Raw genomic sequence first — 24,861 nt, 5'->3', positions numbered from 1 at the left:
CTTTTGTTTTTGCGTTAGTGTGAGGATGATCTCCACAATAACCCAGGTTCCCTTGACATACTTAGATTCTTCTGTGAATCCCCTAATGATGGGTTGTGATGCTTAGCCCAGAACATTGATTAAAAAATTTTCACGCGGGACTCCAAACTCTCTTCAATACTTAGATTCGTTACCACTACATTTTGGCCCACATAGAGCTTGAGACAAAACATTATCTTTAACGTGAGTGGAATTTGATTTTAGTGAGCTTAGTGCATATACAATTTTACTTAACCATTTGTGGGGTTTAAGTAATTTTTAAACCAAATTGCATGCACCCTATTCATTGTAATATCAACATTTACTATTACATCTTTTTTGGAACAACAATACATCTTTTTCTTAAATAGAATCCACACTTATTTGGCCACGGACTACTAAAATCTATTCATATTTATCAAAGATAAAATTAAAATTAATATTATATAAATTTCTATTTCAAGAAGTAGGATAATAATAAAAATTAAACCCATCACTAAAATGTAAACTAGTTAATTTGAGTAGAATTTAATTTCCACATATCTAAAATAAAAATCATTTATAAGGAATTGTCAAACAAACATCACCCCAATCTAAACTCAACCCAATTTAAAAAAATTAAAAATTAATAATAAATAAACCGCGTAGCCAATGTTAAAAATAAGCATGAATTAGAGTTCAGTCCATAAGCATCGAACGCTAGCTACATGAAAACTCACGTTATAATTTAGTCCATAAGGATCGAACCCTTTCCCAGCGTAGAGACCTCCGCTATATACGCACGATGTTCCTTGAATTTACCATACATAAAAACACATGGACGAATGAACACCGTTCCATGCACCGATACATTTAAAAATAAAGTAATGAAACGTCATGGACGATTCTGGACTTCAGAGAATTTACGCAGATTGAGGCGGTTGATTTAGCATGAGATAGGAGACTTTCATTTGAAGTTGAGAGCCTCGAAACACTCGACGAAACTTCTATGTTTTCCATGAGATAGGTGGAATCGGCATATTGATCTAGGAAAGGCAGCAGTACATTTATGATTTCCCTGTTGACACCCTGCGCCTCCAAATCGGAATCATAACATAGGCGGCAAAATAAGAAATGGTATCAGGTTCGTTATCTATGTTGGCAAAGGCACTAGCAGAGAGGGCGGCCCCGAGCGCGAGGCGCCAGGCCCTAACGTTGACGGAGGCGGCGGCTGCCAGGATTAGGCAGCTCGTAAACATGAGAGAGAAAGCATTCCTGAGACTGGGGGTAAAAGCGCGCGGATGCAGTGGCCTCTCTTATACACTTAATTATGCCGGTAAAGTACAAAAATTACTCCCTTAATTTTGCCCTCAATTTAGTGGCCTTCATGAATGGCATCTCTTATTTAGTTTTATGGTTGCTGAATTTTCTGTTTTATCATCGATCGAACTCTGAAAAAGTAATAAGGGAAATTAAACCGCAGAAAATGCGTTGAAATCATTTTTTTTCCTTTAACCCTTTTATGAAGAGATATGGATGGTAAGGGTGAATTTTAGGTGTAAGATGGTTTCATGACAATTTAGACGAATAGGTGAACTTTTTCTTCAAATTGCAACTAGTCTGCGGAACATTACAGCGAAATTTTACTCATTTACCAATTTCTTTGTTCGGATAATCTTTGTGGGCAAATAAACTGGAGCCAATTGGTGAGAAATATGCCTTAAACTTTAGCTCTGGCGTATATAGACCCAACTTGAGGGAATGTTGTGTCCAAGGTATATGGCCCTGCATATAATGTCCCACTGACTGCCTACCTAATTTGATTAATAATAGTTAATGCTACCATAACTTGAGTGCTTAGGCTTGTTCTTATGACTCTTAACTCTCATCGTTTCATCTTGAAGGTTTCTTTGGACAGCAGATTGGTTTTGAACCCGACTCAATTGCTGGGCTACTAATAGCATGGATCCATTTTAATTCTAGATTTATGAAGCACTGGGATGGATTTAAAAAAACCAAGAAAAGCCAAACCTCTCAGTGGTTAAGAAATCTAAGGTTAAGATAGATTTTGTGCAATGTTTTAAAAACTGGACCTGGTGACCGGACCGGTCCACCTAATGAACCGGGTTTCGAACCAGAACCGGTCGAACCGGGATTGGTCAGGGCTAAACAAACCGGTTTAAAAAAATACATTAAATAATTAATTTTTAATGAAAAAAACTATTTTTAAGATTTGAATGGTCAGGGCTAAACAAACCGGTTTAAAAAAATACATTAAATAATTAATTTTTAATGAAAAAAACTATTTTTAAGATTTGAAACCATGATTCCAAGCCAATAGAAACAAAATATGCAAGGTTTACTCATCTATATACCATGTAAAGATGAATATATCAAAATGGCATCGAGTGCAATACATATCCGCAACAAAATACATAATCAATGAGGCTCTAAATGGCCTCTAGAGTCCGAAAACAATGCTGTAAGCTATGGGGTCACTGAACTACGACAAGTCTACATATCAATGATCAACAACATGATCGCTCCTCATCATGATCAAACTCATCACCACTACTAGACAAGAGATTATCAACATGAGCTACATAAATAATATGCCTCCGAGTTTGAGGACTCCTAAAACTCCTCTACAACTTTAGTAGTAGCAAAAATAGACAGCAAAACTACAAATCACTAATCAACATGGTCACTCATCAAAGTCATCATTGATTCGACGCTACTAGAACTACATAAACATCATCAACAAGAGATACATGAACATCATCTAGCTCAAAGTCTTCAGACTTGGATTGCTTAACCTTATAACATGATAGAAATTGAAAAGGTTTAACATGCCTAACCAATGATTTTGGTTTGAGTGAAGGGTTCATCTCCTCAACCTTATAATGTGGTAGAAAAAGATTGGCATGCCTAACCAGTCGTTTTCCTTTGAGTGAAGGGTGCATTCTTGTTAAGGCCATGGTAGAGGAATTCAACAATTAGTACCACCAACATCAACAAAGTTCAACAATCAATGCCACCATGATCAAGGTTCTTAAAGGGCTTCATGCTCTTGATCAAATGTCAATCTCATACCCTCACGCATGATAGAATCAAATGGAAACATTGCAAACCCCCAAACCATGAAATCCTGAAAACCATTAAGTCTACTGAATTTTGAGTGAAATCTAAAATTCTAGTTTTTGTGTATGAAATCCAACGAGATCGAAACCACTCTCAAACATCTTGAGTCATTTCATGGTAATGTTAAAAATTTAAGTAAAAGGATGAAAATGAAAGGGTAGGCATGTTTTCATCCTTTTACTTTAAGAATTTAACATTACCATTAATTGCCAACATTGTTAGGGTTGATATGTGTCAGGAACATGAGAGGGTAGGCATGTTTTCCTTGGAGGGACTATTTCTAGAGGAAAACAACCCCAAATTTCCCTCAAACCAGCTTCAAAACTCACAAAAATGCATTTTGTGGGGGTTATAGTTGCCCTGGCGATAAACCGGCCGGTTCTGTCCTAAACCGGTCGGTTAGGGCAAAAAAACGGCGACATGAGGAGGTAAACCGGGTTTTTAAGCTAGTTTGACCTGGTGGGCTTGCTAACCGGTCGGTTTGACCGGTTACCGGTTTAGACCGGCCGATTTTTAAAACAATGATTTTGTGCATATATATGTACCAATGTTTTTAAACTCCGACTTCGACACTGACTTCGCTGAGGGTCAACTCTCACTCCGACTCTGACTCGGTATCAACTCGGTCGGCTTGATTTCAATGACTCGGTCATTGTAAAAAATACATTATATATATATTTAATAAAAGAACATAATTTCAAAGATTTTCATTCATGTTTCCAAACACACAACATCAGAATATAGATAGAAAACAACATATGATCAAAGCAGGCTCATGTATATATCCATTATATCAAAATGGCACCCAGTGCACTGTCCAATACATACATGATGATGATATACAGATCAAAACAAAAACACATAACCAAGGAGGCTAGAAATGGCCTCTACAACAAAAGTAAACTGTGACCAGTACTACTGGCTACTGCCAGAGGAGCCGAGATCATGTGGATCAATCTCTGGATCATCATCAGAGTCAGACAGGGGGCCCCATGGCTCCTCCTCCTCATCATCTCTAACCGCAACTGTAGAAGTGGTAGCACTAGCAGGTTGTGCAACAACTGCAAGCTGAGATAGACGAGATATGTGCTTCTGTCGTGGCTCCACAAAAGAAGCCTCTGCAACTGGAGGACTTGGGGCTGGCCCTGAGGCTGGTACAAGTGGAGTAGGATCTGCATTCAACTGAACATTATGTTCGAGTGATGCCTCCACCTGTAAATCCAAATCAAGATCCTCATCAGAATCAAACTCTGCTGGATGACTCTCCACTACCTAATCTGATGTTGGATCAATGTCTTCCAACGCAATGGGATCATAATCAGGTCTTTTGTTCACCAATTGGTTGCGTCTGAGCCGAAGGTTGTATTGGACATAGACTAGATCATTTAACCGTTTTTGATCCAAACGGTTTCTCTTCTTTGTGTGAATCCTCTCAAAGACAGACCGATTGCGCACACACCTAGTAGCACTGCAAGTTTGACTCAAAATACGAATTGCAAACCTCTGCAATTCAGGACAATGGCTACCAAAAGCCTCCCACCATTGCGCTGCAAAAAACATAGGAGTGTAATGAGTTAGCTCAACAAAATTACAAATTATATCCAACTTTCAAATTATAAACAATTTAATGAAATAAGTATTAAGAATTTGAAAATTGAAATTTTTGTTTACCTGGCTCATCTACTTCCCTTGCAATCTTTGCTAGGTTCTTCCCAAAGGTACCTGAGGCACCGCTGAAGGTTGTGGCCTGTCAGTGTATCTCGAGCTGATCACACTCCAATGGGATCATGCGATCAATGCAGTCAACTACATCCATCTCTAATGTCCCCCTTCAAAGCTCCTGTTGCCTTAGCTTTATAATGATACCGTGGGTTCAAAAAAGACCCAGTTGCATGTATAGGGCAATGGAGTTGATTTTCCATCTTTCATCAATGATTGCCCAAATGGGCCCATACTTAGCCACTTTATCCTTGTATGCCCTCTTTATTTGCTCCTTTGCTTGATCCATAGCCTCATAAATGAAGCCCATAGCCAATCTTTCCCCATCCACCAACCACAACACCTTAACCAGTGGCTCAGCAAGCTTCACAATCTTTGCTGCCTTTCTCCAAAATATTTATTGATTAACTTTCTTTTTCAATTCTTTGCCTTCCAGTTTGTGAGACCACTGGCTTTGATTCCATTCTTCACTGGAAAAAATCTTTTGCAAATTTATATGTTGTGAAAGCATATATTGCAATGTCAAAAAATGAGTAGCAAATCTAGTGATGGCAGGCCTAATAATATCCTTGCCCCTTGTGTGTTTCCTCATCAGGCTCAAAATCCATGAATGACTGTACATAAATTTTGTTATGCTTTTGACATGATCTACAGTGTTTTTGATCCAATCTAATTTGCCAATATCCTCAAGCATGAGGTCTATGCAATGTGTAGCACATGGGGTCCAAAAGATGGTTCTGTGCTTTTCCTCTAACAATTTACCAGCAAGAACATAGTTAGAGGCATTATTTGTGATGATTTGAACAACATTAGCCACCCCCACCTCCTCAACAACCTCATCCAATAGTTGAAACAACAATTGTCCATATTTTACCTTATCAGATGTATCAACTGATTTTAGAAACATGGTTCCCTATGGGTAGAAGATAAGAAAGTTTATGATGGTACGGTTTCTTTGATCAGTCCATCCATCTGACATGATGGTACATCCTGTTCTTTCCCATGAGTCCTTGGAATCTTTCAAATACTCATTAATGGAGGCAATTTCTTTCTGCAAACGATACCCCCTTAGCTCATGCATAGTAGGGCCTTTGAAGCCTTTTCCAACAGCATGTATGGCATCAAACATAGGCTCATAATATGGTGAACGGGAAGCATTGAAGGGGATATCAGCATCATACCACCATCTAGCTATGTAATCACAAGTAGTCTCCCTCAATTCTTTCTTCCAATGGTCATCTAAAGTGGGCTGCAAATGAATTCTACTAGCTTGAGGACCATGTACATCTGATGGAGAGGAGGGAGTGAAATAACTTTTGATATTCATATCACCCTTTTTCATTTTACCCTTTCCCTTTTCTTGAATAGACTCAAAAGAGGGAGGAACATATCGGAAGGGGTTGGATGCATCAGTACAAGGGATAGAGGAAGAACCCTCAAAATCAAAATGGAGGTTGGTAGCCAGCATTTTTTGTATATTCCTCTTCCTCCCAATTTCAGCCTCTAACTCTTTTTGCCTAGCCTTATCTTCTTTAAACTTCTCAAAGTTGGCTAACAAATCCTTCGTAATCTCCCCAATTTCTGGCGAGGTACATGGAGTAATTTGGCCTCTAATCCCCGCCAAGTGTTGTTTCAGCTTATTAATGCCCCCAGGACCTTCCTTAATTTTCCTATAGCAAAATTTGCAATGCATTTGGCCATCAACCATTTCAACATATGGCCAAGCATCTTTCACTCTAGGTGCCATTTTTTGACTTGGAAATGAAAGCAAACAATCTGAAAATGAAAAAAAAACATTGATTCAATGTTCATTTCTTTCACAAAAAACACTCTTTAGGATTTCTAGATTTGCACATAAAATTTAATAAGCAAAAACAAATTTTTACAAGTGAAAACAAATGGGCACAAACTGCCTTCTCAAGCTTGCTCCAAGAAACCAACTCCTCAATGTAAATGTTGCTCCAAATGGCTGCCCAAGAAGCTCCTCACTCCAACTACAATGCTTGCCCAAGACTCAAGAAACAAACAAACTCAACAACTCCTCACAAACTCGCACTGAAATTCTCACTCAAGTCTCAAATGCATGAGATGGCTGTGAGAAAATGAGAGGGGTTGGGTGGGTTAAATAGGGTTTAGGAGAGGGGAATGGACCCTAAAGACAACATAGGCAAAATAAGAACAGGTTTGGAGTCCCCTAAAAGAACATTAAAAAAAAAATCGCTGTTTGACGGGTTGTTGGGCCGCTTTTTCTAACCCGGTCGAGTTAATGCGGGCTCGGCCGAGCCGGCTGGGTTAATACCGAGCCTGCCGAGTTGTTAGACAACTTGGCCGGCTCGGTATTAACCTGATCGGACGAACCGAATCCAAGGCCGAGTCAATTTTTTTTGGCCTGGCTCGAACCAACTCAGTCGAGTCGGTCGGTTTTGAAAACAGAGATATGTACAAAGAGAAGAAGCACTTCCAAGCCAAATCAACTAAGTGAAAACAAGGAGAAATTTGAAAGGCAAGAAGTTACGGAGGTTTGACCGAGTCAAGGGAATCTCGCCAAAAATTGAGAGGGCTGAGATAGCCACAAGTCAAGAATGTTAGTTACGGTAGAGTGTGTTGAGTAAGGGGCACTAACATCAGTGATAGAGATAGAAAGCATGGGAGCGAGTTGAAATATTGAAGACATTGAGGTTCAATAATTCATGAAGTAGGAAACTTCATTCCAAATGTTTGATATGACCACCCTGATTGGAACCATTGGCCACAGAAGTTGGATTTTAGAAGAGGTACAAGAAAATTTAAAATACATAAGACAATAAAAATTGGAAGTAAAAGAAAAAACTACACCTCAAAAGGAATGGTTCAGAAGAGTTCCAATCTCGAAAAGGTTATGACTACACTCTCACTAACATTGGCCGTGGTGGTTAACTCAACTAGCAACCCGCCGAAAGGGGAGAAAATGTTAAAATTCTCAAAGGCGGATATGATATATGAACTAGGTCTACCAAGGACTGAAATGGCAATATCAACATTCATGATTGGTGTCCGGGGTTTTTGTGCATCATTCACATATTATTCGAAGCACTCTAGGAGAGGGAGATTCCAGGACACCCGAACCAATGATCCAAGATTTGACCTAAAAAGCTACAAAATGCTTACATTTATAGCAAGTTCATAGGTGGATAGGGAGATTCCGGGATGTACACCCCAACCAATGCTCCAAGATTTGACCTAAAAAGCTAAAAGTAAAAAGTTTTTACGTTTATAGTAAGTTCAATGGTAGCTGGATGAATTGGAAAAGTTTGTTCTGATTTTGATTTTGACTCTATTATGTAGATTTATAGGATAAGAAACTTAAAGTGATGAACCACAATTGTTGTGGACAATGGTAGGTAGGATTAAGTATGGGGAAAAGATGCATAAGAAATAATCATTGCATCAAGCGAAGTGAGGTGCTTTACAACTCTTACAGGGGTATATCTTCATTATTTTGTGTAATGCTAAAAAAGGCCCAACATAAAAATCCTCAACTTAGTCTTCAATTTTGGTTTCGAAGAAAAGAAATCCATGTGGAATCCATACAAGTCTTGTTGCACTGAGGTAAATGGGTCGTTCATCCCCAGGTCTTGACCCCTTCCCGTGTCATTGTTGCTTGATGCACCTAGATCCCAGCCAACTAATGTTCATATTCTTTATGAATATCCACATTGCTAATGGTGCTGTAGAGGGCAACTTGTATTGCTTTAACTTAGGTTCAAGGAATGGATTTGGCATGTTTGCATTGACTTGTTTGTTTGTCGATCATAAATTAGTGCTAAAAGTTTTGAGAGCATGATGCAAGACAAAGATTGCTCAATTTAGGTTTTGTATCTATATAAGGGTCCCTTGAATTGGGAGCTCAACTTCTCTTGTTTTGAGGTAAAATCCTCTATCAGGGACGAATGACTTGATGCGTTGATTGCTTGAAATGGTACTAACAACCTTTTAGTTTGGGATATGTGGTGGGTCCTTCTATTAAAACAAGTTTGTCCCTCCTTTTCATCTAGCAAAGGGTTAACCCCTTAATTCCTTAGATTTGCTTGTTCAGGTAAGACCTTTCATTATATATGATGTCTTCCATGTCAAAAGTAGAGGGGTAGCTCCGTTTCTTTCCCTTCCTTAAGGTGTTCTGTTATGTAGGAAATTTCCTTGCTTCGAGATTCCTAGCAACCTCTACATGGAAAAGGATGCAATCCACCCCAATGTTTAGTTCGAAGCATCTGCAATTGGCAACCTTGAATTGGCAATATATATGACTTTAAAACCAAGCTCTTTAAGGGTCATTAGCACTGAGTTGGGTTTCGTTTGAGTTAATGCCATAATCTTGCCAACATTTGCATTCTTTTAGGAATCGTATAAGTTCCTATGTGGTGAATCATAGGCCAGGTGTGACTCCAATAGGTTCCTTCTGGTTGTTGTGGGTTGGAATTTTATCTAACTTTTGCAACACATCTGCATAATCGTGTTTACATAATCCAATCATTCATTTGGTTCAGAAACCTGAAAGCAAAGTTGCCAAGTATGTGGGGATGAAGACAGGAACTATACTCTTTGAAATAAGGGTGTTGGGGAACGTTGGGGTACTTCACACAAAATTTTATATAGATGAAAGAAATTTATATTTAAATAAACACAACTGACAATTATGTGATTAGAAAAATTAAAACATGAAATTATATGATTCATTCGCTAATGATATAAAAATATTCAAGAGTCAAGACTGGACAAGAATATTAAATATAAATCATGATTTGGATTCATTAATTGGCAATGATATCAAAGAAAAGTTTCAGAGTCATTAATCAAAATTAAAAATGTTTAACCAAGTACATTTAAATTTGTTCAATGGCTGACCACCATTAAACTGAAAGTGAACATCAAGAAAACTGAAATCCAAAATACTAAAGTTGTAAATTGTTTTTTACTTTTAAATACCTATTGTTGGCCACCACTAACAACTCTATTGAAAAAAGTCAATCTATTTAAACCCCAATTTTTTTCTCTCTAGCAAGTGTGGGTTCTCTGATCGTAGGCTCCACTAGGATTCAAGTCCTGGCAGTGACATGCTAGTGCTTATAGATACCTCCACCTCATGGCTGCTTAGTCTGAAGAGAAACCAAATTGAATTGTGTTAATGAATCCTCTGTAATGCTATATGTAGGTGTGTTAGTCTCAATCATAATAAGAGGAAGCTTGTTCAAAAAAATTTCTTGTTCTTTGTTGCTTAAGACAGGTAAATGACAAACTGAAAAAATCAGAGGGATTAGGGTTTTGGGGCAGATATATTGGGCACAATAGTGACATTCTAGGATTTCCTATTAGGCCGACATGATGGATCTTTCTTGTCTATTTAAAAAAAAAAAATCGACGGAGTCATTTCCATTGCCCCACAGGACATCCTTCAATTTCTGGAAAATTGTAATATGGCAGTAAATTTTTTTGCCCTAATTTATCCCTAGGGTTTCAATACAATGTATGTGTAGTATACTATTTGGCCACTTATAATCCTTAACAATCAGTACGGAAATTCTCATTCACAAGATAACCAAACAGTCAATCATGTATAATTGCAAATGGCAACAGTAATATGTGATTCAACTATAGACAACTTGATTCCAGGCCACAAGTCCCATTTGTGTCCCAACAGGAAGCTGATCCATTCCAGTTCATATGCCAATGTTCAGTTATAAAAGTTCACCTAATCAAGAATTATAAAATTCCTTCTAACTGATGATTCCAAAACTCTAAACAGAATCGGTCCTCCTAATTCATTTTCCAAATCGGGGTCTGGTTCAGCAGCTTCAAATTATGTGATTTTTCACTACAATCTTCAGGCGGGGCTGATTTCCGATTGTTGGAAGAACGTGTCCTGCAACTTGACTCTGTCGAGGGACCACGGGTCCTTCCTATGACAAGAAGTGATTCCTGTTGAAGCACGAAGACCACGTTCCCTGTGAAGTAACTCTTCGCATTCAATCCAAATTAGTGCCGAATTCACAGATCACGATCAAGAGCCAACACGTACCACTTTCAGGCTTCTGATTGCTTGGTCTTGCTAGTTTTAAGAGGATGTCATTCCCAGAATTCTTAATCCGTCTCTGAATAATTGCAGGGTTTGGAACTGTGCTTTGCTACCCTAATTGAAGATATCTGAACCTTGTTTACAGGGATGTCTTGGCCAGAGCGAGGTTCAGTCCGAGCTTGGTTTTGGATGCAGAATTCTGTGTTAATACCGAAATCATCCCACAACTTCGCTGTCTGTTAGAAGACCATTTCTGTGCCAATGAATCCTGAACAAGATCGAATCACCAAGTGATTTCGTTTGACTTCAGGCTATGTTTCTGCGTCACACAGAATACAAGTAGACTTCGTTGCCCTCCTCAATTTCGGTGACCCAAACAAAAAGAGAGAAAACTTCGCTGCCTGTAGATAAAACTCTCCAAAAAATGATTATCCCTTCAAAGGATTTCCTGTGCCAGAACAGAGAGAGAAAGAAAAGTCAATTAGGGTGGGATCTTTCACCACCGAAATTGAACAAGGAAGAAGGGGGTCTTAAAACCCTCAGAGCCAATGCTCAAAACAGATGAAATGATTCACATTCGATGCTCCGAAATGAATTCAAGCCTCCTCTATTTATAGACTTTCTAAGGGGTTTCATCTTTTTTAATTGATTGAGTGAACCTTACTCAAAACCTCAGTTTTGGGTTTTTTCGCCCAGCTGACCCAAAATTTGCACAACAATGGGTATTTTGGGTTTTTATCCCCTTTATGGAGGACTATAGCCTACGGGGATGGATACGCTAATAAGTCCTATTTGTCCTCAATTCGTAGAGGACATTACAGTCCCCCTTGCCCAAGATTTCTTGCACTCAAGCAATTGCAAGTTTGGGTGCTGCAGAATCCGCTCTCCTTCCCATGTTGTATCCTCCTCTGTTAAATTCTTCTATCTGATGAGGTATTCTAGAATTATTCTTCCCCTTAACTTCTTTTTGCGCACAGCCATGACCGTTTCCGGAATCAATTCCAACTGTCCCTCTTCATCTAATGGTGGTAATTCGACAGAGGTGATGACCTGCTGATCCACAACCTTCTTGAGGCACGACACATGGTATACATTGTGGATTTTGCTGTCACTCGGTAGCTCCAATTCATACGTCACTTCGCCCACTTTTCAAAGAATTTTGTACAGCCCATAAAACCTCAGCTTAAATTTTTCTGCCCTGCTCTTCTTGAGTGTAGATTGCTTATAGGGCTGTAATCGTAAGAAGGCAAGATCTCCTACCTCAAAACTGCGTTTTGTCTGATGCTGCTTTGCATACATCTTCTGCCGATTCTGAGCAACCTGTATATTCTCCTTGAGTACCTTGAGAGTGTCCTGACTCTCCTGTATCTAGTCCTTGGCAAGGGTTGCCTTAACACAGAAGGTTTTTAATGTGGAAACTTCACAGGGTATAACCACATGTAATGCACTCGGCCTATCTATTTATTCAGTTTCTGCATAACTAATTACAAATGACTTAAGACATCTATATTAATTTACAAACTGCTATGATTGCCAGGCTGTTGGGCACATCAGCCTGCTTACTTGTTCTCTTCTCTATCAGGCACCCCTTTCTCCCCATTCATTCTGCTATTTGTTTTCCTCTTTTTTTTTTATGTTTTTATTCTTAACCGCTACACCTGTCTGTTGGTTCAGCCTCTGCCAATTGTTTGACCTTCTACAGTTTAGGTAATGTCCACTCTTTCACTCTGCCTGACTCATTTAATAAAAGACCTTTCAACCTTCTACAGATCTAATTGTTCCTTGTGTTAGCACCATTTACAGTGGCTTTAGAATATGAAGTCTGAATGCCTTAACATGTATGCTAGAGTATGGAACATACATGCCATGGAATAATACCTGCCATCTTCACAAATGCATGCTGAAGGTTAACATTGGTGCAATTGCATGCCCTTTGTTAAATAGAATGCACGCCAGATTAACTCAAATGCATATGGAGGTTTCTTGAAATCTTCATCTCCTTGTCTACATGATCACTCACAGTGATAACACTGCACCAGGCTTCCCAGCTTAATAAAAAGTATCTCATGCAATGTTGCACGAAGCGGGAGCGAAGCGGAAGCGCGGAGCGCGGAAGCGTCATTTTCCAAAAATCTAGGGAGCGAAGCGTCCGCGGAAGCGTCTGCTATATATATATATTTTTATATATTTTTTTGCATTTATACTCAAAACAAACATCCCAAATACCAAATTAATTGTAGAAGACATGAAAACATGCATATTTTTGCATAAATCAAGATAGATATGGCATCCATGATTCCATTGTAGTTACTAGTATGTACAACAATCATCTATATTCTAGCTATTACAAACATACATCAAATTTTTAAGCATATTATAAAACATAAAACATTTAAGCATATTATAAAACATAAAACATAGAGCATATTATGATTTATCTAGCAAGTGAGCAACTGTCAACATTTGTCATGTCCAAAATTCAAATAATAATGTTTACAAAATATGTCACTTGGTCACCGCCAAGCCAAAAAGGTTCAAAATTCAAATTCACAAGTCTACAAGTCTAATGAGTAATCTATGACAAAAAGAAGTAGATTGTGAATATATCTACTAATCTCTCCTCCTTCCACCACGAATAGAACGTGATGGCGGGCCTCCACGTGGTGGCAATGAAGAAGATGGTCCCTGTGTAAGTCGTGGCACTGGAACTGATGAAGAAGAACCCCCTGCCGTTGGTGTTGAACCATGGAACCTAGAAACCAAGGGACCAGATGGGGGTGGGGGTGGTGGCATATCAACACCCGTGTCATCATCCTAGAATCGCTCAAAAAATTCATGCAAAAAAAAAACACTAGTTAACAAAAAAATTAAAAACATGAATTAGAGAAATGCTTTATAAGGGAAAATTGGAAAATTCATACCACAATGGACATACCTGGATAAGAGAATCCTCTAATTGCTCTAGTCGCAACACTCCATCCTCCAAATTGGGCTCCTCTGGATTCTTGTCCCAAGTCAACAAGTCTTTATTAGACTTTGCATCTTCACAGTAATGGGACAACAATCGCAAGTTGTAATGAACATAAACCAAGCTCTCTGCCCGGTCTAAATTCAACCTGTTCCTTTTAACACTGTGGATGAAAGAATAAGAGCTCCAACACCTCTCTGCAGAAGAAGTGTTTACCACTTGTGATAGCACCCGCAATGCCAAACTCTGTAGAAGTGGAGTAGGCCCTCCATGCATGTTCCACCACTCAAGAGCAGAAAAATGCTCTCGATCTTGAATTGCATGCATGCTCGAAAATGGACCAGTGTTGCTCGTATAGTTGCTCACCTGTCTCCGTACCAATGCAGCCTCCTCCTCATCAGGGATTAATCTACTCAATGCAGCCATATATTTTTCGTGAACCTCTTTATCTTGGTGTGGTTTTCTCCTGACTCCCCCCCAGGTGCTGGTTTTGAAAGCCATGATGGATGATAGTATTTAGGTGTCAAAACATATGCTAATGCATGCAATGGAACATTTAGCATATCCCATCGTTTTTCCACCTCTTCACGAATATAATTGTACAAGGTGGTATCTCTAGGCTCAACAATGTCTTTAATCTGCCCCAACATGCTATCCATTTGCTCATACACCTCCCCAATTACTGGTCGATCTGAATCTGCAAACTTGATCATGTAATAAATTGGTTTGGTGAATTGCAAAACATATTTAACCTGTGACCAAAAGTAACTGTCAAGAACAGTGTCCTTGACTTCATTAGCACCATCTGTACTGACGTTAATTTCATCCCATGTTTCAGCACACACCAGATTAGTTAAAGCTTGTCTCACCCTCACTAGCCGCCTAAAGGTGAGGTAATAACTAGCAAATCTTGTCTTTGCAATTTTAAGCAATTGCAACTTGGAGTAAGTGCCATAGAAGTAGTTTACCCTTGTATGCCCTGTGATGAATTTAATGAGCTGCTTCCCTTTCCTGTAAACCTCAGCAATCCACCCACAATCTTTGTGTTTCACAATATCATGCATCAAAAGGTTCAATGTGTGAACCAGGCACCCAGACCAAAAGATGTGTGGATGAGTACGCTCAATAATTTTTCCTGCTAACTTACAATTTGCTGCATTATCTGTGATCACTTGAACCACATTATTCGGACCAACATCTTTGATTGATTTCAATAGGAGATCTGCAATGTTTGGTGCAGTTGCACTGATGGAGGAGGAGTCATGAGATGCAATAAATACTGCACCACTAGAAGAAACACCAAGAACATTTATCAAATGTTGGTTTCTAATATTTGTCCACCCATCTGATACAATGGATACCCCAGAATCCACCCACTCATGTGTAAAACGTGTCAAAGCTCTTTGAACCTTAGCTTTTTCTCTTTCTAATAACACTGTTCTAGCTTTCTCATAGTTGGGGGCCTTGTATCCTTTTGGGGCTTCATTGATGGCCTTTACCATTTCATGCCAATAGGGAGAGCGAAGCACATTGAATGGTACACCGCAAGCACAAAGAAAACGGACTATCTTTCCATCCACATCATCCCTCCCAGTAACATTAAGGAAATCCCCTATTGTTTTTCTACCTCCAGAGGTTGCAAAAGTACCATGAGGAGATGGGCAACTACCAAATTTAGAGGTTGCACTTGATTCAGAATGAGTTTTTTGTTTCTTGTTTTTTCGTTGTGCAGCCATCTCTATTTTGATGTATTTTTGTCTTTGTTCACTTGAAATGTTTGGGCAAATGGTTACCCCCACAGAACCCTTTTTTTCATCACTGTCTAGCACCCCACAAAGATGCCTCCTCAGACGGGTATATGAACCCGTATATGGTTTTCCTCCATGACAACCATGAGGGCACATCCATTTGTAAGATCCACCACCCTTTCCCCCTTCAAGTTTGGTCACATAGTTCCACAAGGGATTTGATGTACCTTTCCCATCTTGTGCTTCAGTGTCCTCTTCAAGTTCATCCCCTTCCTCTTCAAACCCTTCCTCCTCATCATACATTGGGTCACTACTATTAGGACCAAGTTCATCCCCTTCCTCTTCCCCTCTATTCCTCACCCTTGCCATCATTAAAACCAAGAGTGGAATGATACATAGAAGCCAAAAGAACACCATTTTGGAATATGGATATAGGTGGTGGACAACCTGTAAATAAAGGAGCAAGTAGAAACAATGGGAAAGAGTAGGAGAGAGAGGAGAAAAATACAATTTTTTTTTCAAAAAAACAAGGGAGTTTGGGGTTTGAACTTACCTCTTTAGCTCTTGTAGATGAAGTCCTCCAAGCTCTTGCTCCAAGCTCCTCCTCCTTCTCCTAGCTCCTCCTTCTTCACTCCTCCAAGCTCTCCTCTCTTCTCCTCTCCTTTCCTCTCTTCTCTTCTCCTCTCCTCTCATCTCTTCTCCAACTCTCATAAACTCAAAGTGAGCAAATGAGAAGAGAATGGGGGCTTTATTCTTTTCTAAAGTCACCCTAAAGTCACCTTAAACTCACCTAACCCACCCCCTCATGCTAGTTAAGTTAAACTTTAAAAGAAATTAAAAAAAAAATATGTTTAATTCGCTGCCCGCGGGGTTGCGTCCGGGTTGCGCCTGGATGGCGTGCGCTTCCGGGCAGGTTGCGTGGCGCCACCCCGTGCCCGAAGCGTCTGCCGAACCGCGATTCCGGGGGGCCGCAACATGAAATGGCAGGAATCGTTTTTTTTTGCCCGGAATCGCGCCACCTCCAAAACGGAATCGCGCTTCCAGTGGGGATTCCGGATCGATTCGCTCCGATCCGCGATTCTGCCTTTGGATCCGGGGGGGGGGGGGCGATTCCTGCAACACGATTCTCATGGTTAAGATGCCAATCTTATTTCTCAGAGGGATAACATTGCATCAGGCATCCCAGCTTAATCAAAAGTATCTCATGCTTAAGGTGCCAATCTTATTTCTCTTTCATTGCCTCATCAATGTTGAAAGTTCTTTAACCCTTCTTGGTCACTAGATGACAATAAAATCTGCCATCCAGATGTAACGGGATGAAAAGGACCATGTCTTCTCAGAGACCTATTATCACCTCAAAATACAAGGTTTCTTGAAACCTTCATCTCTTTGCCTACATGATGACTCTCAAACAGGGATCTTCAAATTGGCAGGGATAACACTGCATCAGGCTTCCCAGCTTAATAGAAAGTATCTTGTGCATAAGGTGCCAATCATATTTTTCTTCCATTATCTCATCAATGTTGAAAGCTCTTTCCACCCTTCTTGGCCACTAGGTGACAGTAAAATCTGCCATTCTCATGTAATGCTATGAAAAGAACCATGTCTCCTCAGAAACCTATTATCACCTGAAAATGCAAGATTCTTTTTTGCATTTTGAGGCATTCTTCGAGTAGTATTGTGATGAGGATGTGAGCTTGGGATCTTAGTACGAATCATGAATCCTAACATAGTCTTGTTCATCAGACTTGGGAGAGATGGAGATCTACGTGTTTGCCTTTTTCTTTGAGATGCAATTGTGCTCATGTTATTCGAGGCATGTTCTATGGTTGAGTTCACATATTTGGAGACGTTGTTGCACATGTGGCAGCAATTCACTTTTTGTGGTGCATTCTACATATGATGATGCATTTTCTTACTTTGAATTGTACTTTGAAATATTTCACATATCCCAAGGAATAAGTTACATACATGGAAGCATTTCACACCATTGAAGCTTTTAGGAGAGTGCCATGCATTACGTGAAGACACTTGGCATCTTGTGAAGAAATTTCAACCCCCACTCCGGTTATCACTTTTTCTTATCACTCCATGCATTTAGTTTTAAATCCAAGCATGATAAAAATTCTAAAATCTGGAAATGATAATATTTTTCTGAAAACACAAATTTAGAGATTTCACAACTGCTGAAATTGCAGAAATAAAACACAGCAAAATTATGACAGCCACACATAGAAAATAACACAGTGATTTTTGGTCAATGTGACCCTGGAAAAACCCCCTACAACTCTTGGGGAAAACCAGTTTGAGAGCTCTTATTTATTTCTGAAAATGCTTTTCAGAAAAACTGAAATACACAGTAAAAATTCCAATGACCACAAATTACAACTTATCTTGATTTTCGTGCTTGAAATCCACCTCAAAAATCGTGCCAATCAGCAAACAACCAAAACAGAAATTTTACAGCAATAAAACAACATTAAATGCTGTATGGCCAGCCTCGAAAAAAGTGCCTAGAATTTGCTGCCCCTCTTCTTCAATTTCTGTGCCTTTATTTTGCTGTACGGTTTTTCCTTGGGATGCGTGCCAATAAATGCTGCTGCCCAGATTTGCCGAAATGTTTTCTTGCTGCTTTCCTTCACTTCCTCACTGCTAAGAAATTTTCTCCTTGTTCTCTCCTCTCTTTCTCTCAAATGCTCATGAAAAAATGAATTGATCTTTTCCTCTTCTCTTCTCCTTTTATTCTCTAAATGACCTTTTGGGTTACCCTAAGATCTAATCGCTGAGATCCATTTAGATTTAGGGATGAGAACAAATGTGCATTTAATTATCACTTTCTACTTTTTAACTCACCCACTTAAATAAAGACTCACTTAGCCTTTTATTTCCATAGTCACTTTTTCACGTTCTAATTCTTCATTCACTTTAATAAAGTCACCTTTAAAGTAGAATGTAACTTTACCACTTATAAAGTCATCTTTAAATTAGAATGTAACTTTACCACTTATAAAGTCACTTTTAAATTAAATTGACTTTACCACTTATAAAGTCACTTTAGGAGAAAAGTAAAAAATAAATTTGGACACTTTTCCCTAGGCCAATGTTCAAAGCCTTAGAGAACCACTTGTCCCCTGGTACCCAAATTTTAACACTCCCTCTTACCGAGGAAAGTGTTTCTCACCACTTCCATCTTGTCTTTGAAGTATACATGCTTGTCCCGTGGTAAGGCTTTGGTGAAAATGTCCACTACCTGCTCATTTGTAGAAATGTACTCAAGCTTGACAACGCCCTTTTGGACATAGTCTCTAATGAAGTGATACTTGATCTCAATATGCTTTGACCTGTCATGAAAAACTGGATTCTCTGTGAGTTTTATGCAACTCTGATTATCATAGTAAATTACTGAAAGTCTATATGCCTGACCAAATAGACCAAACAACATTTTGCAAAGCCATATGGCCTCACAACTAGCCAAACTAGCAACCATATACTCTGCCTCAGTTGAGCTCAATGCAATTGACTATTGTTTCCGGCGAATCCACGACACAATTGCCGAACTCAACCTAAAACAACACCCGGAAGTACTCTTCCTATCTGAAGCATAACCTGCCCAATCTGAATGTGTGTACCCTGCCAGTGTCACTCCATCACCCTGTCTATAATCCAGACCAAAATCCACAATCGCCTGTAAGTAACGAAGAATGTGTTTTGCAGCTACCCAGTGCACTCTCTTGGGCTCACACATGCACTGACTCATAGTGTTAACTGCAAAACATATATCTGGTCGAGTGTCGACCACATACATCAAACAACCAATCAATTGTCTGTATAGAGTAGGATCCACCAACTCGGAATCAAAAGCGTGAAGCTTCTTCCAGTTAGTGATCATAGGTGTAGGCATGGATTTGCAGTCCTCCATGTGAAATCTGCTAAGAATATCCACAATGTACTTCCCTTGTCCCAGGAAGAAATGCCCCTCCTCCTGTGACACCTCCAATCTGAGAAAATAATGCATCAAGCCGATATCGTTCATCTCAAACTCTGAAGCAAGATCTCTCTTGCAGCCCTCAATGAGTCTCTCTGCATCAGTGATGATCAAGTCATCAACATACAACACCAGAATGAGAGGCTCCTCACCCACCACAATGAAGTGTAGGTTTGGATCAGCCTCACTCTTTGTGAAACTCGACTGCTGCAAGTATGTATCAATCCTCGAGTACCAAGCTCTAGGAGCTTGCTTTAGGCCATAAAGTGTCTTTTTCAATCTGCATACATGGGACTCCTTCCCATGCACCTCAAAGCCCTATAGTTGCTCAATATAAACCTCCTCCTAAATGAAGCCATTGAGAAATGTGGTCTTCACATCCATTTGGTGGATCTTCCAACCCATCTCTGCTGCAATCGATATAATGGAGCGAAAAGATGTATACCGAGCTACGGGAGCAAAGGTCTCCTGATAGTCAACTGCCTCTACTTGTGAGAACCCTCTCGCCACAACTCGAGCCTTGAACTTCTTGATGCTGCCATATGCAGCATGCTTTATCTTGTAGAGCCATCTGGAAGTAATAACTGATTTACCTTCAAGCCTTGGCACTACCTCCCAAACATCGTTCTTCATAATAGAAGAATACTGCTCCATCATGGCCTCTCTCCAGACTCGTTGGTTGGCTGCCTCCTCATAACTAGAAGGCTCGGAGTCAACAATGCTTGTTACCAATGCCATGTAACTACAGAATCGCTTAGGTGGTTTACTCTCTCTAACCTGTCTCTTTGGCCGAGCAACTGATTTGGCCTCGCGCAAGGTATCTTGAAGTCACTTGGGCTTCCTCTTCCCTGAGCATACTTCTCCCACTAGAGTGAAAGAATTCTCATCATCATCAGAATCCTGAAATCCTGAAGGCTTGTCAACTAACCTCATGCCTGAACCTGTGCCTGCAGATGTTGAAGTATCGTGCGAACTGTCCATTAGTGGACTACCCTGTGAACTGCTCTGCAGACTGCCCTGCATGTTGCCTGAAGAACCACCCACCTGACTCTGAGAGTCACTGCTCACTGATGGACCTGACATTGTAATTGACGTACCTCCTGATCCCTAACCACTGAATCCCTGTGACTGACTCAGCTGCTCCTGAGGGTTCGGTGACTCTGGATACTCTAACTCCCGTGACCTCCTGAAAGCTCTCTCCTCGTCGAACTTCACATCCCGCCTGACAACCACTTTCCTCTACGTAGGAATATAAATCCGATAAGCTTTCGAGGTCTCGCTATAACCCACAAAGATGCCCTTGTCTGCAGTGGGCTCTAGCTTGGTACTGTTCTCCTTGGGGATATAGGAATATGTAAGGCACCCAAAGATACGAAAGTGCCCAACATTAGTCTTCTTCCTAGAAAAAACCTCTTCTGGAGTCACATTCCCCAAGGCACGATGTGGACTCTTGTTCTGCAAGTACACAACAGTGTTGCAGGCCTCTGCCCACAAAAATAAAGTTAATCCCTGATCATGAAGCATGGCTTTGACAACCCCTACAATGGATCTGTTCTTCCTCTCTGCAACTCCATTCTGCTGGGGGTAGTAAGGAACAATGAACTCCCTCCTAATGCCCGCCACAACACAAAAATCAACAAACTCACCAAGGGTATACTCCCCTCCATTGTCCGACCTGAGGACCTTGATCTTCCTACCTGTCTGGGTCTCCACAAGAGCTTTGAACTCTTGAAACCTCTTGAAGACCTCACTCTTGGTCTTCAAGAAGTAAATCCAGGTCTTCCTGGAGTGGTCATCAATGAATAAAACATAGTAATCATAGCCACTCAAGGATACAAGAGACATCTGACCACTCACATCGGTATGAATCAAGTCAAGGATCCCGGTCGCTCTACTGTCACTGTTGGGAAAAGGGGATCTGGAAAACTTCCCCATAGCACATCCTCTGCATACATCAAGGTGATCAGAATTGAAATCTGGCACACCAGTGGTGATCTCCCGCAATGTACTCAAGGCCCCATGATACATGTGCCCCATCCTGCGGTGCCAAATCTCACACAACTATGAACTGCTAGATCTGCTGTCAGTCTTGTCTCGGGCGCCGCGACTCAATGCCATCAGGGGCTGGAATGAGAACTTGTACACCTTGGCATGGCGCACACCAATCTCTCTAGCTGAAGAAGCTGGAGTTCCCCTAGGATATATAAGCACTTGCCCTCTCATGAACAACACATCATACCCTCTATCCGTAAGTGCTGAGACGGATAAGTGCTGAGACGAATATCAGGTTCTTCTTCATTCTAGGCACATATAGAACATCTGACACTTTCAAGGGAGGTTTGGGTCCCCTATCAAATGTCAATGTCCCCACACCGACTGCTCTAACAACGCTGTCATCACCAAGTACTACCTCCATATAGTATCACCCTCTGAAAGCTCTGAGAAGTACTCTTCGACTCCTGTCATGTGGCGGGAAGCGCCACTATCAACATACCAAATGCTAGAAGATGCTCTGCTAGTAGCGGGGAATGCACACTCCCTCTGAACCTGTATGGCAGGTGATCCTGTACTAGTGGCCTCACAAGCTATGAACCCAAACTCCCGATCAAATCTCTCTGAGAAGCTCTCTATCTCTGCAGAAGCTGCCATGGGTTTATCTTTCCCTTTTTTGTTCTTCTTCTCTGGACACACAACAACATAGTGTCCCAACTTTTGACAATTCCAACATTTGATTTTGGAATAGTTCTTCTCCTTGTTCTGCTGCTTGCCTTTACCTTTGCTTTTGCCTCCACTGTTGGAAGCTTGCTTCTTTGCTCTGCCCTTTTTGCCTCTTGCTAACAATGCCACATTGTCATCCTCCTCCACCTGTTTGGCTGCCCCAAGATGGTTCTTTCTGATGTCATTCTGAATGAATCATCCCACAACCTCTCCCAATCGGGAAGGTTTTCTCGTGCAACAATGTCATCCACAAAATTCTCCTAAGTCTTGGGAAGACCATTCAAAGCAATTCTCACCAACTCAATGGGTGCAATGATCTCACCTACCATTGCCAACTCATCTCTCACTGAAGTGATCTTTGTGAGGTATGCTGTAGCATTATCAGTCTTAGCCATTTTAATGGCCTTTAGTTTCTCCTTTAGGACCATTTTTTTGTTTTCATTTGAGCTCTGGTAAAGACTGGTCAAGTCTGTCCACATCTCATGTGCATAAGTCTTTCTTCTAACATGAGGAATGACATGGTCTTTGATTCCTTCCAGAATCAATCTTTTTGCCTTAGCATTCTTTTTGTCAAACTCTGCCAACTGTATAGGGTCAGCAGGTACTACTACTGGGTTCTGTGTGGTATTTACCATAAAGCCCCAGGCTTCTGCTTCCTCAAAGATGCTCTAGGTTCTCTCCTTCCATGCACTGTAGTTGTTCTGCCCATCCAACCTGTCTTCAACTCTTAAATCGAAAGACATGTTTCAATGTCCTACCAAATTGAAATTTTCAAATCTGTGGTAAAGTTTTCTGTTTTCTGTGTAAAAATCAGCGTGTTGTAATTTTTACTTTGCTGTCCCAAACTGCACTTTTCAGCCAACCAAGCTCTGATACCATGAAGAAATTTCAACCCCCACTCCGGTTATCAGTTTTCCTTATCACTCCATGCATTTAGTTTTGAATCCAAGCATGATAAAAATTCTAAAATCTGGAAATGATAATATTTTTTCTGAAAACGTAAATTTAGAGATTTCACAACTGCTGAAATTGCAGAAATAAAACACAACAAAATTATGATAGCCACATGCAGAAAATAACACAGTGATTTTTGGTCAATGTGACCCTGGAAAACCCCCTACAACTCTTGGGGAAAACTAGTTTGAGAGCTCTTCTTTATTTCTGAAAATGTTTTTACAGAGAAACTGAAATACACAGTAAAAATTCCAGCAACCACAAATTACAACTTATCTTGATTTCCGTGCTTCAAATCCACCTTGAAAATCATGCCAATTAGCAAACAGCCAAAACAGAAATTTTACAACAATAAAAACAACATTAAATGCTGTACAACCAGCCTCAAAAAACGTGCCCAAAACTTGCTGTCCCTCTTCCTCGATTTCTATGCCTTTCTCCTGTAGCACGGTTTTTTATTGGGATGCTTGCCAATAAATGCTGTTGCCCAGATTTGCTGAAATGTCTTCTTGCTGCTTTCCTTCACTTCCTCACTGCTCAGAAATTTTCTCCTTGCTCTCTCTTATCTCTCTCAAATGCTCATGAAAGAATGAATTGATCTTTTCTTCTTCTCTTCTCCTTTTATTCTCTAAATGACCTTTTGGGTTACCCTAAAATCTAATGGCTAAGATTCGTTTAGATCTAGGGATGAGAATAAATGTGCATTTAATTCTCACTTTCTATTTTTTAACTCACCCACTTAAATAAAGACCCACTTAGCCTTTTATTTCCATAGTCACTTTTTCACTTTCTAATTCTTCATTCACTTTAATAAAGTGACTTTTAAAGTAGAATGTAACTTTACCACTTATAAAGTCACTTTTAAATAAGAATGTAACTTTACCACTTATAAAGTCACTTTTAAATTAAATTGACTTTACCACTTATAAAGTCACTTTAGGAGAAAAGTAAAAAATAAATTTGGACACTTTTCCCTAGGCCAAAGATCAAAGACTTAGGGAACCACTTGTCCTTTGGTACCCAAATTTTAACATCTTTTTCCTTATCCCACAACGAAGGTGGAACCACATCTTGATGAGTTGTCCTTTGACTTGGTCCTTTATACCTATTTTAATGTACATTTTTAAGATGAGCGTCTTGAATAGCGGACCAAGGTAGGAGGTTACATTTGGCATGTACTTACAATTGTTCTTCCATGTATTTGGAAAGGAACACCTAATTTGGCAAATTGCTCTATGAGATCCTCATTGTAGGGATACATATGTCCATGAGATTCACTTAGTAAGGAGTTGGTTAGCAGCACCCACTATCTTGAGCGGATGTCTTTTGATAGTGTCCCTAGATACTTTGTAGATCAATGCCAATACGTGCAGAAAATATGACCAATATTCAGGGTGTTGAAGTGATTTCAAATTGGTCGCGATTTGTAGAAAGTTTTGAAGGAATACCCTAGCTCTAATGGAGACCTGGAATTCTTTTATCAATCCAAGGAGTACTTTCCTACCTTGAAGAACACCCTCTTTGACTCCGCATCTATTATTATTTTATGCGGGTAGTTAAGGAGTGACTATCTATAAGGAAG

General features: G+C 40.0%; 1 protein-coding gene across 1 annotated transcript in view; it reads left to right on the top strand.

The window, feature by feature from the left end:
- Positions 1-821: 821 nt before the first annotated feature.
- The window catches only part of LOC149169460 (iron-sulfur assembly protein IscA-like 1, mitochondrial), a 32,179-nt gene continuing 8,139 nt past the window's right edge, over positions 822-24,861 (top strand). The window contains exon 1 of the mRNA XM_089428705.1: positions 822-1,333. Coding sequence (XP_089284831.1) covers positions 1,132-1,333 — 202 coding nt within the window. The 5' untranslated portion in view covers positions 822-1,131. The remainder of the gene's footprint in view (positions 1,334-24,861) is intronic.

This window comes from Pinus tabuliformis, chromosome 4_2, assembly GCF_031772625.1.
Source record: "Pinus tabuliformis cultivar Carrire ecotype Pingquan chromosome 4_2, CPIR1, whole genome shotgun sequence".
NCBI lineage: Eukaryota > Viridiplantae > Streptophyta > Pinopsida > Pinales > Pinaceae > Pinus > Pinus tabuliformis.
The sequence above is the reverse complement of the archived record's forward strand: the minus strand, read 5'-3'. Positions and strand labels throughout refer to the sequence as shown.